The following is a 16,085-nucleotide window of genomic DNA, read 5'->3' on the forward strand; positions in this document are numbered from 1 at the left end:
GTAATACAATCAACATGGATTTGAGGTCCCGTTTTGACATATTCTTTTCCTTTTGAGGCTGATTACGGTGTGTGTTTTCTGGATAACCTCAAGAGTCGATGTTATCATCAATTATCAATTAGCAACAGTTGAATCAGCCGGTTCATGGATTTGACTGGTTATAAATCACAAGGCACACAGTCCATGCCAGGATACCTGCAGGCGCTGCTTGCTTGTGTATTACCTTATTCTCATACTTGAACCACAACAGAAAAATGCATCCACGAAATAAGCGTATTTCCTAAAATGTCACCCTGTCCCTTTCAGTGGAAGTAAACGAGAGTCAAGGCAACTTGTCACACTGATGCGGATTAACCCTTTGCCTGCTATCTGACCATCGGCCATATTTCTGAGCCAAAGTCCAAATTGAACTCGTGTTTCCCTTCTTAAAGATCAGAGGTCGATGTCAGCTGTCAAAACGGCAGACAATGTTTCCCTCTACCTGTTGCACGGTTCCTCTGATGGTGTTCCCCTGTCAGTCAAGTCAGCAAGTGGAAGTTTAAGTCTGTGCGTGTGTACAATATAACTTTTCGACTTGAACGATCTGCCCCAGCCTGACATGTGTTGAAGCTGCACACAAAACTAACTTTAATATTGAAAAATATATTTTTTTAAATCCAATGCTCATCAGAAGTATTGCTGCGTCTTTGTCCCGCAGACGTCGGCAATGATCAGCGAAACGTTCAATTTGTATTAAAAAACGGCTTTTGAAAATTCCCTTCATTTTTAGGCGTCTCAGTGATATCCTGTAATTATCCTGCTGGCATGACAGAATATATTTTTGATAAACCAGTCAATTTGGTTTAGAGATTTGCTAGAGGTGGAAAAAAAAAGAAAGAAAGTCAGCCTTTGTATTATTATCTCACAGTATGAAGCTGTAATGAGTGCGTTAAAGGGAAAGTTGAACTGGCATGTGAGCATTGACGGAAACCCAGTATTGGGTTTCAATGACCGTGACAGATCAGGATAAACCAGGAGCCGCCATTCAGGGAGAGGAATTCCACAGTTAATGTGGAAAAGTCATAAAGGCCACTGTGACGGCTGCCTACTGTCACCACTGAAGTACCACAAACACAGGCTTCTTCTGGCCTTCTGTGAGGACTGGTCATCACCCAGCTCTCATATCCAGCGCCCAGAAGTTGTTCAGAATTCTCTGTTTTGCAAAAACATACATGCCTAAAGTTATATTATATATTTTACTTTACAAATCTATTTTATTCTGTAAACAGAGTCCTTTTACACGTATTTCTACTCACTTAAAATAATCCCAGGAGCCATCTAGAGCCCCTAGACACACGCCAATGTCCGTCTATGGTCACGTTTACACTATTTAAGGTTGTGGTATAGCTTTAGGCTTAGGTATTACACAGGAAGCACACAATTTCCCCTAATATGTTTGTGGGAATGGCAAGGCTGATCTCTGGCTTCCATTTTTTTCCATTTTTTGCTGAACAATTGTTTTTATATTTATTCATGTTCTAGTTCAGCATCTTTTCAAGATAACGCGCGACACAGCATTTTATGTTTTTTTTGTTATTTGTATTCTAATACACTGTAATTTCAGACTTTTCATGAAATTTCCAGGCTGCGCGCACACACACACACACACACACACACACACACACACACACACACACACACACACACACACACACACACACACACACACACACACACACACACACACACACACACACACACACACACACACGACTTGGCTCATCCTGAGCTGGCAGGTATATCTGCATGAGCTCATAGACGGACATAATCCTGCAGTATGATCATTCCTGCATGCTGTTGCCAGTCGTTGCTAACAACACTGTCTGTCCTGAGACTCTGTGCCAGTGGAGAGATGGCTTTACTAAGTTCGTATAAATACTCTCAGGTTGCCGTGAAGCAAATTGGAGGAACTACAGGGGTATTTCAGAAAAACAGATATGACAAAGCCCGCACTGTGTCACTGGGCAGAAAACCGGCAGTCGACAAGCCAAACTAAAGCACATGGAGGGATTTCTTTTATTGTTATCTCTTTATTTTCTGTAATCTTAGAGCACTTCACCTGCTGTGTTCTCCTAAAGTCGGGCAGCCTTTTACCATGATCCCATGCAGGCTGTAGAGCAGATGAGAAGTATACTGAGCGGACATCTCGCCTGACTCTCACTGGCCTTTGCATCCAACGATGGCAACTGTTTTAGATAGTAAGGTTTTAGCGAAGACGCATGTGTTTGGGAAGTAGTGAGTACACGACTGGATAAATGAGACTTGGATTATACTGCACGAGTTGTGTGAGAGTTTGTAAACTGTTGTTTTGATATAGTTTTGCTGTTGATGGTTAATCGTCCCCATTTACTTCATTCAATTCATCAAGACTTTCCTCCATTGTTTGATCCTCCTGTCCACTTGGAGGCATGCGGGGAAACCAAAGTTTCCTTCAAGAGCTCAGGGTAACACGGGGTGAGTACATCGATGTACAGATGTGTATTTTGCGGGTGAAGTATTCCTTTAAAGATTGTTTTCGTACATGTACTGGACACATCCATAATTCAGCAGGTGGTTTAGCTGCAGAGGGATTTTACAAGTTTTAGGCTAATGTGAGGCTCAGGATTAGCGTTTGATTTTTTAATATACTCGGATCTTAGCACAGCTTTTCAGCAGCTGAAAAATATTGATGTATTGTGCTGCAGTGACCAACTCCATCACTTCTGTTCACTGTTAACTGGGTTACTTATGAATCTGAAAATTTGAGCCATAATATTCTTATTGGAGCACCGATGGAGAACGATTGCAGCTTTCCACGTCACAACCTGCTTCACACATTCACTGACACGCAGCAACACGGTGAGGAAGTCACACGTTATGTAATGGGAGTGCAACTATGAGGTCCACTGATGTCACTGGTGAAAGCAGAAAGACAAAAATAAAACCAAAACTGCAGATCGGGTCACAGATTTCAGAATAAAAGCAACCATTTCCAAATAATTTACATATGATTATCATACAGGAGTGCGTTACTCCACAGACATACACATATTGAAGTTTTTAGACTCAAATTCATTTCCAAAGTTTGAATATTTGCACACTATTATTTGGCAGGTGATCAATTCTCTACAACAGAGCACATTTTGAAAGTAGCCCACACACATTCAGAGGGAGTCCTACGCCGTTTTTTGACAGAGAAAAAGCTTTTTATTCTGCTGGAGTTCAAAACTGATCTTGTGATGTTTTCCTGCCCACGGCCTTCAAACAATAAAGAGCTCTCAGAGGATAATGGAGCGCTCCAAATTCCTTTCCTGCCCCGAGAATCAAGAACAAGCCTGCTACACTTTGACTACAGCTGCTGATACATATTTACACAAAACTCTGTCGAAAACTATCGTGGCCAAGCATCACTCCAGCCTCTCATGCACCTCATAATGTGAAGTCAGTCTTCGATTAATTCAACAAACTACCAGAAGAGACTTTTATAAGTAGCCCAGGAGCCAAAGTCTGTCTTCATCAGATCCTCATTAAATACCACTCTTTAAGCTAATTAACCAATCATCTCCTTAATGAATGGCATCAAGCATCAATTGCCATCTAAAAGAAAACAGGCAGAAGTGAGTGGCTAAGATTCTCATTATCTCCCCGTCTGTCATATAACGCAACAAACGAGCTGCAACTGAACACATACTCACTTGTGATCAACATGCTTCTTCTTGGATGGAGGGAAGTTTAACAAACTTCCATGTGAGAATGGATGTAGAGTCAGACGCATCAAGATGTTTGAAGAGTTAAGTCCAGAGGGAAAAATGAAATATCCAATGTTGTAATAAAGCAGTAAATTCCAGTAGTACTGGTCATGTTGGGCATCATGTTAATGAAGTCATTGTTGAAGATTTTCCCTACCACTCCCCTTCCTCTGACCCGGACCGGACCATCTGAACGCCGAGGGAGGGGAGGGGGGAGTCCTAAAAATAACCAGAGGTAAACACTTCAGACACATGAGGTTCAGACACACGAACTGACATTACTTTGAGCTTCTGTGACTGTATAGAAGTGGAGGAAGGATCAGAGAGTCAAATTGGGGAGATACAATCTGTACATGGGGAATGTTGCTGACCCTCCCTGGAAGGAAATGAAGGATCCCAGAGTGAGCTTTCTGCCCACTTGGTAGAAAGGCCATCACTGACCGCAGGTTTCCACAGGACAGGAGTTGGCTTTGAGGCTGGCAATTTATACTATGATTCAAAATAGGCAATTCGGAGGAGTGAGAAGTTCCACTTTGCCTCAAATGAGGTCTGTAGTGAAACTCATGATAGAAATCAATATTCACCTTTCTCGGGCCCTGCATCACAACCCTCAGATGATTAAATTACAAAAATACAGTCGCGTGGAAATTAACTAGATTTTCTCCTTTTCAAGATTGAAGATTTTCCTCCGGTTCTGATCTCTGACCTGCTCATAGCAGTTAGCGTTGGCGGGGGGAGCTTTGAGAAAAAGCCACTTCAGACGAAATGAAATACAGACGAATGCCTCAACACGATGGGGAGAAAAGTCCTTGCCGTGCCCTCATAGCCTGTAGTTCTTCAAGGTTTCATCTTGGCTCAGTCCAAGGTATACCATTAGCCTTAATGGCCTTCCATTTAACACGTAGGTGTTTGATTATGAGATTCTAAATGTGAAAAACTCCCTCAGAGGAGAAGAGAGGAGAGCGTTCTGCATGATTCGCTACATTAATTCACCAGTGGAGGGGGAGAAAGTGGGAGTCGGCAAACAACTAATGGACTTTTTCACACTCTGTCGAGAGTCATACAGCAAGAGGAGGAAAAGCAGAAAGAGAGAAACAAACAGGACGCTTGTTTTCGACTCTTTGGCAACATTTGTGAGAAGATTTGTAGGTTGAAAAAGATCTGAAAACATCTGGTTGTGAGTCATATAGAATATACAGAGGTTAGACAGGCACGTTTCTATAGGTTTTAAATATTGGACAGGCCAAAGGAATTTTGGCTGGGCCTTTTATTTACAGACGTTAATAGATTGTTTACTTGTGAAAAGTTTCTATCTATCACACGTGGCACATTCCAGTGTACAGGCGAAACACTTTCAGGTATTTCTCACTTTATACTGCAACAGTGTAACATTTTGGCCGGGCCACGGTCACCATCAAACTACCCCAACTCTAACTGGTTAATCATATGATGTGTGTGAGGACAACACAGCTTCAGAGAGGGCAGCTGCCATGTCCTGCCTTACAATGTGTTGAAGCCATTACATCAACTCACCACCAATCGCATTTGTATTCCAACCTATTTTACCGCACTTTGAGTTATTCATGTATTTATTCATTTGCGAGCTCATATCAAAGTCACAGAGGGGAAAGCGAGGCCTGCAGTCTCTGGAGGCTGACACGATGTTGACTAGAAACCAGGATTAAAGCAGAGCTCAGGGCCTGACCTCTGGCTCTGCTTACAACAAGCCTCTCTCTCACTGCATGCAAGTGTCTGTCTGCGGCGTATAAAGGTTACACAAGACTGCATTTCCTTCTCTCAAGCAAGAGCCTCACGGGCGTCAGAGGAGGAAGAATCCAACAATACTCCCAGCGGATGGGAGTGTTTATATGTGGTACGTGCATGAGTGTGTACATGTGTGTGTGTGTGTGTGTGTGTGTGTGTGTGTGTGTGTGTGTGTGTGTGTTTGAGGGAGGCAGTTGCAGTATGCAAGGATGTGATGTGTTGCGTTTACTCTCCCAAGCTTAGCCTTGCGTGTGTGCTCTGGGGCGTGTACGTGTTTGAGTTAACTTTGTGCTTTTAAGTGTGTGTGTGTGTGTGTGTGTGTGTGTGTGTAGTCCAATCTGAATCCAGCCTCTGAGGCTTCGAGGCTGGTATTTCCGATGTAGCAGGACAGGAAGCGGCCTGCTCTCTTGAACTGTGTCCCTCCTTTTGAAAACTGCAGCACACACTCTACAAGACCTATTACTTCATCAGTGTGTGCATGTGTGTGTGTGTGTGTGTGTGTGTGTGTGTGTGTGAGAGACAGTTTCTGTGTACATTTATTGTACGTATGTAGAGTACACTGGGAAATATTTAACCATAAAAACAAGTAAAACAATTCGTCAATTAATCATTTCAAGTCATTTATTACGTAAAAAGTAAAACACATTATTTGCTTCCAGCTTCTCAAATGTGATTTAATTTGCTTAAAAATAGTTTCACATGTCAACGTCCACACATCACACCACAGCACCCTGATGTCCGAGCCAACACTATTATTATGGATACCACGTTGACCGTGCATTCAATTGATCATCAAAACAACCGCCTTCCTCTGTTTAGCCTCGCAGGAATTCACCAGAAGAGAAACGCAACTCGACATAAAAGGCTAAACAAGAATATGTGACTTAATTTACACACCATAGCAAATCCCCTTCTGTCTCTCTGTGCAATTCAACAAACAGCATGAACGTTACATCATCTCTCCCAAAATACATCACAACCACAGCTTCCTCACAGGAATAAATGTCTTAATTAAATCCTGTGTTTTTTTCTCTGTGGAAGTAAACATTCACTGCTGCAGATGACTCAAGCGGCCTCATGGTCTTCACAATCAACTAACTGGGGGTCTGATTAGAGCTGCTCTTTATTAGCACTCATAATGATCTGAGAGTGTGAAGTAACGGGTCGTCTGCACATAGTTCATTTGGAAAGTGTCCCGAGATCACCCCCTAAAACCAACGGGTGGATACTCTGGCAGGACTTTTTGGGCCCTTATTTTCTTCTGCTCTTCGTTTTGGTCAATGATCTTGATCTGGATTCAGAAGAGTATGTGGATTTGTGGGGGATAAGATGTTTGTGTCCCTCCAGTTTGATTTTTTTGTCAACGTAAGAAAAAGGTTTCCCAAAATACCTGATTTTAAGGTACTGTTACAAAACACTGGGATGCCTTCCTGCAATACAAAACCCAACATGCTGTTTATTCAAGTGCTGTAAAACACATCTGTACTTCTGAAAAACTTCGGTCAGAAAATGTCTGTGCAGCATTTTTCAAATGTCTTGTATCCATTTTTGGGTACAGCCGGGCTCAGGGGCTAGAGTACCAGCTGCTACTGGTTAGTCACAGGAGATAGTATCCGTCTGCACTCTCCAGGATAACAGTTAGCAGTTGGACCCCCCCCTACCTGCTGTATTTCGCACACTGACTGTAGTACATATCAAATTAGGCATTCAAAATTTGGAGAAAAAAATGGGAGAAAGTTGGTGTGAAGTTCAAAGCACTAACTGGTTCACTCAAGTGATAGATGAGGGCCGTGTGTTTCAAAATGCCCATTCAGCTCCATCTCCAATGTTGTTGATGTAACAAGCAGACATGTCTGTTTGGGGATGTACTTGATGGATTGCGTTCTACTTGCCATCTTGTTATCGTCCTTCCAAAGTTCATCCTTATTTCCATGCCAAAACCTGCATATCACCAAACTGTCAGCTATGTTTTCTTCTTGATGAATAGCCAGCTGCAGGAGAGTGTTCAACGACTGGGCAGATGCAAATGTCTGAAACTGTTTCGTAAGCGAAGCTGTGGCCGAAAGCACGGCGCTCAGGAAATTTCCTCAGATAATTTAAGATTAAAAGGAAATTAAGGGAACGGAACATAATTTAATGTGGTAAAGATAAAATCAACAATACAGCAATGGTGATTGTTTTTAATTGCTATATGCTGCTTTTAACTCTAGAGCTGCACATAAGGATGGAATATTCCGGTGGCCGCAATTGTGTAGTCATAGAAATAGATATAAAGATTAAATTGAAGAAATAGGGAATGAGCTATATACAAAGCAATTTATTAAAGTATGATGAGAATATTAGCCTTTCGGCAACTTGCGCACATATCGACAGTCGCCTTATCCTGCTGAGTCACAGGGACGCCCCACAGCCGACCCTTCCAACTGTACTTGTTGACACAAACTATAAATAAAGCGTTGTCGGTTGTTTTGTTCTGGGCAGTGGATGGAAGCGCGGGGACATTGCCAAGGGTCAGCAGAGCCCCTGGCACCGTGTTCAGAGATGTTATTACCAGGCTATCAGCCCGATCATTGTTCCAAAAGTTCTCTAAACACCAAGTGTGACAGTTGGCATGTGGTGGTGTAGCGACATCCTCCTCTGAGGCCAAGGGTGGAAACCGATAAGGCAACAAAGCTACACCTGGAGCCACTGCGGCACATTTCTGTTCTCAAAAACCGAACGTTTTGAGATCAATTTGGATTGATTTACATTGTAAGTGACACATATTGTCAATGTTATATCTATGCTGTCATTAGAAATGTTGACAGCTGTGTGATTCCAGAAATGGCTGCTTCACCAATAAAAGTATCCATACTGAAGGATGTAGAGTCGCTCAGGTAACATATACTGTACGAGTATTAATAGTCTGCTAACTTTTCAGTGTTTTTGAAAGCGCATTGGCACACTATGAAGTTGTTATTCAGGTCACTGTCAAAGGTCAGCGTGTTCCTGTCAGGAAATCCTCCACCAACACCAGCTTCACCACCTTCAACTATGTCCAACAACAGATCTGGCCTTCAATGCCACTGCCTGACCATGTCGTCCAGCGGGGTTCACCTCAAACACTTCCATCCACTATGATGGTGCAGTTTAAAACCCGACACAGGCTACAACTCTGGCCACTGACTGGATAACGGCCGCTGAAGAAGTGTGGATCCAAGTGCTCCTGAAAAGGTCCAAATCACCCCGAAAAAGGTATTTGATCACAAACCAAAAGACAATATAGATAATTAACATGTCGTATCCTGTTTATTTAATTTGCTCCAAACACAAATGTAAAAATGACAAGGATTTAAGGGGGGAAAGCAATTAAGAATATTTCCCAAAAATCAGAACTATTCCCTTAACAAATGATTGTATAGTTGCATCGTAATGAACTGGAAATAGTACTATGAACTATTAAATTATTAAACACCTTTTACTTAAAATCTTTGGAGATTTAATCCCAAATTTAAAGCTTAAAATAAGTGTGAATAAATAATGAGTATCTAGACATTATACTGACTGCATTGATTTGTTGCTAAAACGGCATTAATATTTAATGTAAAATGTGTGATACAATGCATCATGCTACATTTAGAAAAGTTTCCATAATCCGTGAAGTTACCACTTACTGGCACTGAGCTGCTTGTTCAGTGTTTCCACAGAATGGAAAACCCCATCGTCATTGCGTCAGCAGAGCCAAGATGGCTGACCTCGGGGATTTCCTCGCCACTGAGTGTGTCCAATATGTTGTGTATTGTGTATTTATGGTGCTTGTGAACGTGTGCCATACCAACACTCATTTCTCGGGAAGTCATTACCCGAGAAGAAAACGACCGTCAAATGAACGGTAAAAGCCTGTCTGGGTGTCTCGTTTCCATTCATGGCAGCGGAATGATGTGATGAGGGAATATCAAATGTGAAGACGACTCATGTGGAACTTTTTATGCTGCAGTCTTGGCCAGGTCTCACTCGAAAAAAAGATTTGTAATCTCAATAGGAATAACCCAGGTAAAATAAAGGTCAATGAACATGAATTAATCTTGAAAAACTAATTCAGTAAACACAGAAGCACAGTTTTTAGGCAGCTTTTAGGCATAAACAATTGTTTGTTTGTTGTGTTTTGTTTTAATTTACAACGTTTAAAACGAACGGTATTCTGGGAGAAAATATGCTTCTCTTGAAACGTAATTGCACAGACTTTTTGAGGGCCTTCAGTGAAGAACCTCTTCTATGAGGCTTCATTTTTCACCCAAATGTCAAATCAGAGTGGCATCGACCAGAGGGGCATGTGGGTATCGTTTGGGTCTCTAAAGTTGCTCAAGAACCGCAGAGTTGAGTCATGATTCTCTATGCATTCATCACTGCTCATATAAAAATAACACGTGCAGCTTTAAATCGCAGTTTCAAGTATTCTGTATTTGCTTTGCTAGGTTGTGACTCGCCGCTTCCATGTGATCACAGGTGTGTTTGGTGTATTTTTTAGGAATTAAAAAGACCTTTTTTTTTTTTCTTAACAAGCTCCCTTTCATCAAAACTGTACCAAGAAAAATGTGATGAACTCGGGTGAGGAGAGGTGCTCTGTTGACCTGTGTCCCAGTGCGGACATCAAGACAATGCAAAACACTCTCGTTCAGCGTTTCTTTCAGCCTCCATTCTCAGAGGCCTCCCGTGACAACACCAGCATCCTCACCTCAGACTCTTTGTCACTGCAGCACTCAGGATAATACAACCTTTTAGAAAGGCGCTGTTCTCATCGCTCCGTCCTGTTGGCCTGCACAGGACATCCTTCCGTGATTAGCCGACCCTTCCTGAGTGAATGCCTGTCTGCCTATTACACTACCCAACTGTCTGTCTCTGAAGTCATGTGACTTTCTGCTCGCCTGTCCGCGCTATACCGTGCATGTGATTGTCTGTCTCCCTGCCTGTTGGCGTTCTTAATTCAACCTCATTCTGCTTTGCTTTAAAAAAGGAGCAAGAAGTAAGATTTTGCTGCACGGCGGCACAATATCTCCATCTGCAGAGGGTTGATAGGGTTTGCAGATCAATACCAGTGACTAAACAAATACTTCATCCACTGCTGGGGAAAAACTCACTCTGTATCAGAGAAAACACTCCCTCTCTGGACAATAAATGACTTAATACTAACTCCAGAAAAGCCAATTGACTGTGAGGGCAAAGAGGTCTGAAAGGAAAGGCGTCAAAAGATTTGGTTTCTTTGGGGTGTTACTTTCTTATGTAAAATCTAGGGAAAAAAAATACATACAAAAGCATTTACATGATTATTTTAAAAGCAGTTGGCGGGTAGTTTATAGTGTTATATAGTGCTACAGCTGACGTTAAAAAGTTGAACCAAATGACGTACTTTTGCTGCCAAGACATTAAATAATGTAACCTATAGATGTAGCTTTGTGTATTGCTGCCTTAACAGTGTGTAGTTTTGTACAACATTTTGTACAATCCCGGTTTTAGAAAGGTGTGAGGGGGGAAGCTGTATGGCCATCTGATAACCACTCCAAGAACCAAGAAGCATGCTGACAGCTTGAGAAGCTTTTGTTGTTGGGACGATTTAATAATGAAGTTCATTCGTTACTTTCTTTGTGTGCTGGAATAAGATTTGGGAGATTTGTTTTTGCCATCCAATATCTACAATTTAAATCAACCAGATAATTTTGCTCGTCTTTCAGGCAGAAGCTGATTGTAAAAACATCTTATAACAATAGATTAATGAATGCTCCACACATTAACTATGGATGATCCAACAATGAAATGAATTCCCCCCCCCCCCCCCAAGCTGTAGAAACCAGATCCTGCTCTTCTGGTTGAAGCAACAACATAAAAGTCACACGCAGACTCGTATTTCTGGAACAGTGGCTCCTTTCTTTCTTACTTTCTTTCTTTGTTTCCTCTCACTGTCTTACTCTGTTTCCAAAACTTAATTCCACTTCTCATTCAACTCACTCTGGTGGGGCCGACTTCTCCCACGCTGTCCCCTCCCGGGGGCCCATAAACCTTTGATGGAAACAATGACTGATAACTCGAGAACAATAACAAATTCAGCCGCTTCGTTATTGGTGATTCATAATCCACTGCTGAAGTGTGAATGGGGACACGTATTTAAGCTGCCAATGTTTAATATGCACTTTCTGCGGTTGCATTAAATCTGCAGGGTGTTTTTTTTGGTTGAGGGTGGAGTGTTAATGGAAGGAGTGGAGGGGCAGGTCACACGTGTCCGTCTGCCCAGGACGAGACTGAGCTTTTGGGTTTTCTTAGCACTTTGAGGTGACCTGGATATCAGCGTTTGGAGAACTCTTTCACTCTCAATCTCTCCTTTCATCTCTCAGTCTCTCCTTGGGTTTTTATTTTTTTCTGTTTTTCAATCCGCCTCCTTTATCCAGAATCACTATCTGTCTGCGTCCGACTCATCTCTCGCTCTTTATTTTTATTTTTTTTTAGGAATAATGAACTAAAATCCTACCGGTGACTTTCAAGCACTCATCTCCTGAAGATTAAATAAAGTTTGTCGCTCCTAGTTTCAAAGAAGTCAACAGAAACTTGCACAAGCTCGGTATGTTCCAAACGAGCCACTTTTCAAGCCTTCCAGTCGTGAACGTGTGAGCTTTAAAACACGTGTTTGGTGGTATATACCTTCAGCACAACGGTCAGTCTGGTTCAGAGGACGACACGACGTGAAGTCAATTCTTGTATAATCCAAGTATAGCTTTCTTAGACGGGACATGCTGTACTGTGCAGGGTCATTTTGTGCGGTCGTCGATCTCTATGAATCACAGTGACCATAATGAGGCGCAGTGAGACTGATGAGACCAGGCGGACCGGGCAGCAGCGCGGTGGAACAGTACAAATACATTCATTTTATCTTAATTGCCACGGTGAGTCAGTACCTGAGCTTTGGGGGCATTAATCCCTCTGACATTTGCCTTGAATGCCAGACTTAATAACACGCACCCTCGCACACTGCTAATGATCAATGAAGTTTGCAAATAGCAGACCTTTAAAAAGTTCAAAACCTTTAAAGGGACGCGATAATACCTTGAAAAATAAACATCACTTTGTGGAATATAGTTTGATTTACATTACGTTTCTTTCCACAGATCTAGACATACGATGGGACTGCTAACAGCTTCAGAGGACACTTGTCTTTGGACTTTCAACATTCAAAAAATAAAAGAGTAAAAAATGAATAAAAAATCCGAAAAGTCCGAGATGAATACTGAATATAGAGCTGCATAAAAGACCCCGAGGTGCTGAAATATGGCAATAAAATGATAAAATAAAACAGTAAATTGGCAAGCCATGATGATAACATTTTGACAAGAATATCACTTTTGCATCAGGCACATTTTATTTCTATGTAGTTTAATTAAATTACTTTGAGTTTGACATGTAAATTCCAACTTCATTGAAGTTAACACATTGTAAATTGACCCGTTTGACTCTTGTAATTTGGCTTTGTGGTATTTTAAAGCCAAAGTCTGCCATTTGTTGTCACTAGAGAAGCACCATGAAGTGAGTTTCTTTTACCTGACCAAGCAACTGTGAACCATTTCTGCAGTGGCACCTTTCAAACCCTTGTGTAACACTTGTTTTTCTTCAGCGCTTTCGCCAAAAAAGTTTGACCTTTCACATGTGAAAAATATATTGACAATAAATGCCATTGAAATAAGTTATTCTCCACCGACATTGAGTCCAGTTTAAACAGACGGCTGGACAAAGTTTCTGTTCTGATATCAGCTGTGCTACAAATAAAAGATAAAACGTAAAAACGAACAGAGAGCAAAAGTTAAAAGCCTCTGCTCCATAAAATAGATTTAACTTTTATAAATCTCCATTAAATCCTTTAGTTTTGACAATATGTGCATGCACAGGGCCGATTGAAAGCACACATTCATGTTATTTTCCCCTAAAGGCTGTCTGATGACAGCCTTTATTTCAGACTCATCATTGGAGATCATGTAACATTTACAGACGACCGTCATCTGTCGGCGGAGGCGACTACCGACTTTGAACCACCAAACATGTCTGTTTTTACAGTCGGTGCAAATGTGTTGAGGTCAGCTCTGCCACCACGGTAATGGAGAGAGACGCTGGATTTGTCTTTTGAGATTATATTTTACTTTAACACATATTATTTCATCTTGTTTGGCTCTGTTCTTTTAAATAAAAAAAACCAGTTAACCACTCTTATCTTAAGTTTATTTAATAACCTTATTGGATGCAGATAGAAGTCATTGTGACACTGTAAATCAGTGGTAGACCGACATTATAACCACAGGTCCATTAGTGGTAATCAGTTGAGCCAGAAGGCAGCAGACATGAGCGCTGGTGACTAATCAGTAAACTCTCTCTTCATTCCTGTTGCCAGCTCCTTTCTCTCTGCTGTGTGCTTTTTCCATCTTTCTCAATTCTCTCTAGAAATTGCAGTCGAGTCATTATTTCATTAACTCCACCGCGGAGGTCAGAACCACTATTTAAATATCTCGCAACCATTCAGAGCTCTGCAGGTATCACGGCTAGGTTTGGATAATTAGTGAGCACGAATGAGTTATTCATTACCTAGATTTAATAATGAATGCACTTACCTTCCTAAATTATAGCTTTAGATTATTGGAGTCATCCGCTCATGTTATTGCAACTGAAATGTCACGTTGTTGTGGCTCCGGTCGGTTGTTTTAATGAAGTGTGAAGTGTGAAGTGTGGCCATGCAGCTTTAGCTGCTAGCTACACACAAGCTGTTGTCAGGGACTTAACATTTACATATTTAAATCAGCAGGTTCTTTCAGATAACGCCAGCTCCTAACGAGAGTGTTGCATTATGGGCCGTCTGTGGCCATTATGTTGATGCTTCCGCTTGGGAAGAAAAATACATTCCTGACGCGTCAAAACAAATTACAATCTTCTTCAGACGCTTTTACTGCAGAAACACACCGCTGACTGAATCATCTGTCAAACTGACAGGAATTACAGTTATTACAGACATTCAAAAAGTTCAAATGAGTCAAAAAAACCTTGCGAGACAGAATATTTTCAAGCGCTGGAAAAGGGAGAGTACCGGTAATCTCTTTATCAGAGTCATCTTATATCCAGGCCAATTTAATAATCATTACATTTAAAGTATGTATTACTAACAAATGTACAATTATTATCAAAACCTTCACTCCTGATACCTGTCAGTCTCCATTGTTATGACATTCGTGTACGATTTTGAACATTCTGGGCAAATATTGGTTTTAAAGCCTCCTACATTTATTTTGAATATTTATATAGGTCCAGTGTCATAGTTATGATGTTACTGCCACAGACCAAGCTGCGTTGTTTGAAGCATTGGTGTGAGAATGTGCTGTTGAGTCCGCCTGCTGTATGTTAGTCCAGTCCAATATTCTAAAACTCCTTCTCTACCAACTGCTGAGGATAAACAGCTGATGTTTGGCTGCTTGATGTTCCACTGTCTCCACCTTCTCTAACTGACCGTCTGCTGTTTGGTGTTCGGCAGGTCGTGTGCGTGGGCCTGTAAGAGCTTTAAACTTCAATCACCCCTTCTGACTGAGCAGACTCACACGATTCAAAATCGATTAGGGGTCTGAACTGGCCCTTGGCTTTTTCCCTTCATAAAGTCTACTTTATATATTAGCCATTTTCCCAAACATTTTGTATACAGTTCACATCCTGCCATCACTGGAGACCGCAGCCCGATTCTCACAACAACCTGCCTCCTTGTATTAGGAGGGTTCGGAAAGAAGGCTTCGACGAAAAGGTCAGGCCACCTTTCACGATGGAAAATCATTGGCTGCTAAAGATCATGACATTAAAAGGTATGAGCCGTGAGGCCATCAGAGAGGGGCAGCGAGGAAGAGCAGATAAGGCCGTGGTGGCAAACATGGACGGATGGAGGGATGAGAAAAGAAAGAAGTAGAGTATGAGAGAGATTACCAGAGGACGAGAGGGAAAAAAGAGGACAAGGAGACAGACAGAAGCACAGGTGGTTGACATTAAGGACAGACAGAAACCTACAATCAGTAAAGTGGAAGAAGTACTCACATACTTTTTTCCCCTCACAAGCTTTATTAACAAAAAAGTAATATCACAGCAGCAATTACTCCGGTTCTTCCAGCGTCTGGCATTTGACACCAGTCTCTGTTCACATGCACCGTTACTGTCCAGTGCAGACAACGTTTCAGAGCGAGAGGAAGGAAAAGAAGCTCGTGGAAGAGCAGTGTTGTTGGTGTGGACTTTTCCTTCGGCTTTGTAATCCGAGAGTAAAAAGTTGAGTCTCTACAACAAGGACAGCATGTTTTATTGGAGCAGCCAGCAGTGTTTACTGTCCTACTTCATGTGTTTGAAAGCATGAACTTTTGAGCTACATTTTTTTGCCATAAAAATCTATTTTCAACCCACAGTGAAATGAGGCCAATGTGCTGAAGGCTGAAGAATTGGACATACTGCATGTAGGCTAGCGCTGCGTGAAAAGAAACTCAGTGGAACCAAATGATGAGAGCAGCAGACAAACCCTGCAAA

At 41.7% G+C, this 16,085-nt stretch overlaps 1 protein-coding gene across 4 annotated transcripts in view; it reads right to left on the bottom strand.

The window, feature by feature from the left end:
* LOC306787859 (rho GTPase-activating protein 7) overlaps nt 1-16,085 on the bottom strand; it is a gene marked incomplete at its 5' end in the record, with an annotated part of 67,787 nt that overhangs the window by 21,707 nt on the left and 29,995 nt on the right. The window contains one exon of one of the 4 annotated variants that reach the window (XM_079283163.1): nt 3,714-3,846. The exons of 2 other annotated variants lie outside the window; for them this stretch is intronic. In XM_079283163.1, coding sequence (XP_079139289.1) covers nt 3,714-3,726 — 13 coding nt within the window. Of the gene's footprint in view, nt 1-3,713; nt 3,847-16,085 lie in introns of those variants that run through there. One more of the 4 variants, XM_079283164.1, reaches the window with a different exon arrangement.

Source organism: Melanostigma gelatinosum, assembly GCF_949748355.1.
Source record: "Melanostigma gelatinosum genome assembly, chromosome: 14".
Classification (NCBI taxonomy): Eukaryota; Metazoa; Chordata; class Actinopteri; order Perciformes; family Zoarcidae; genus Melanostigma; species Melanostigma gelatinosum.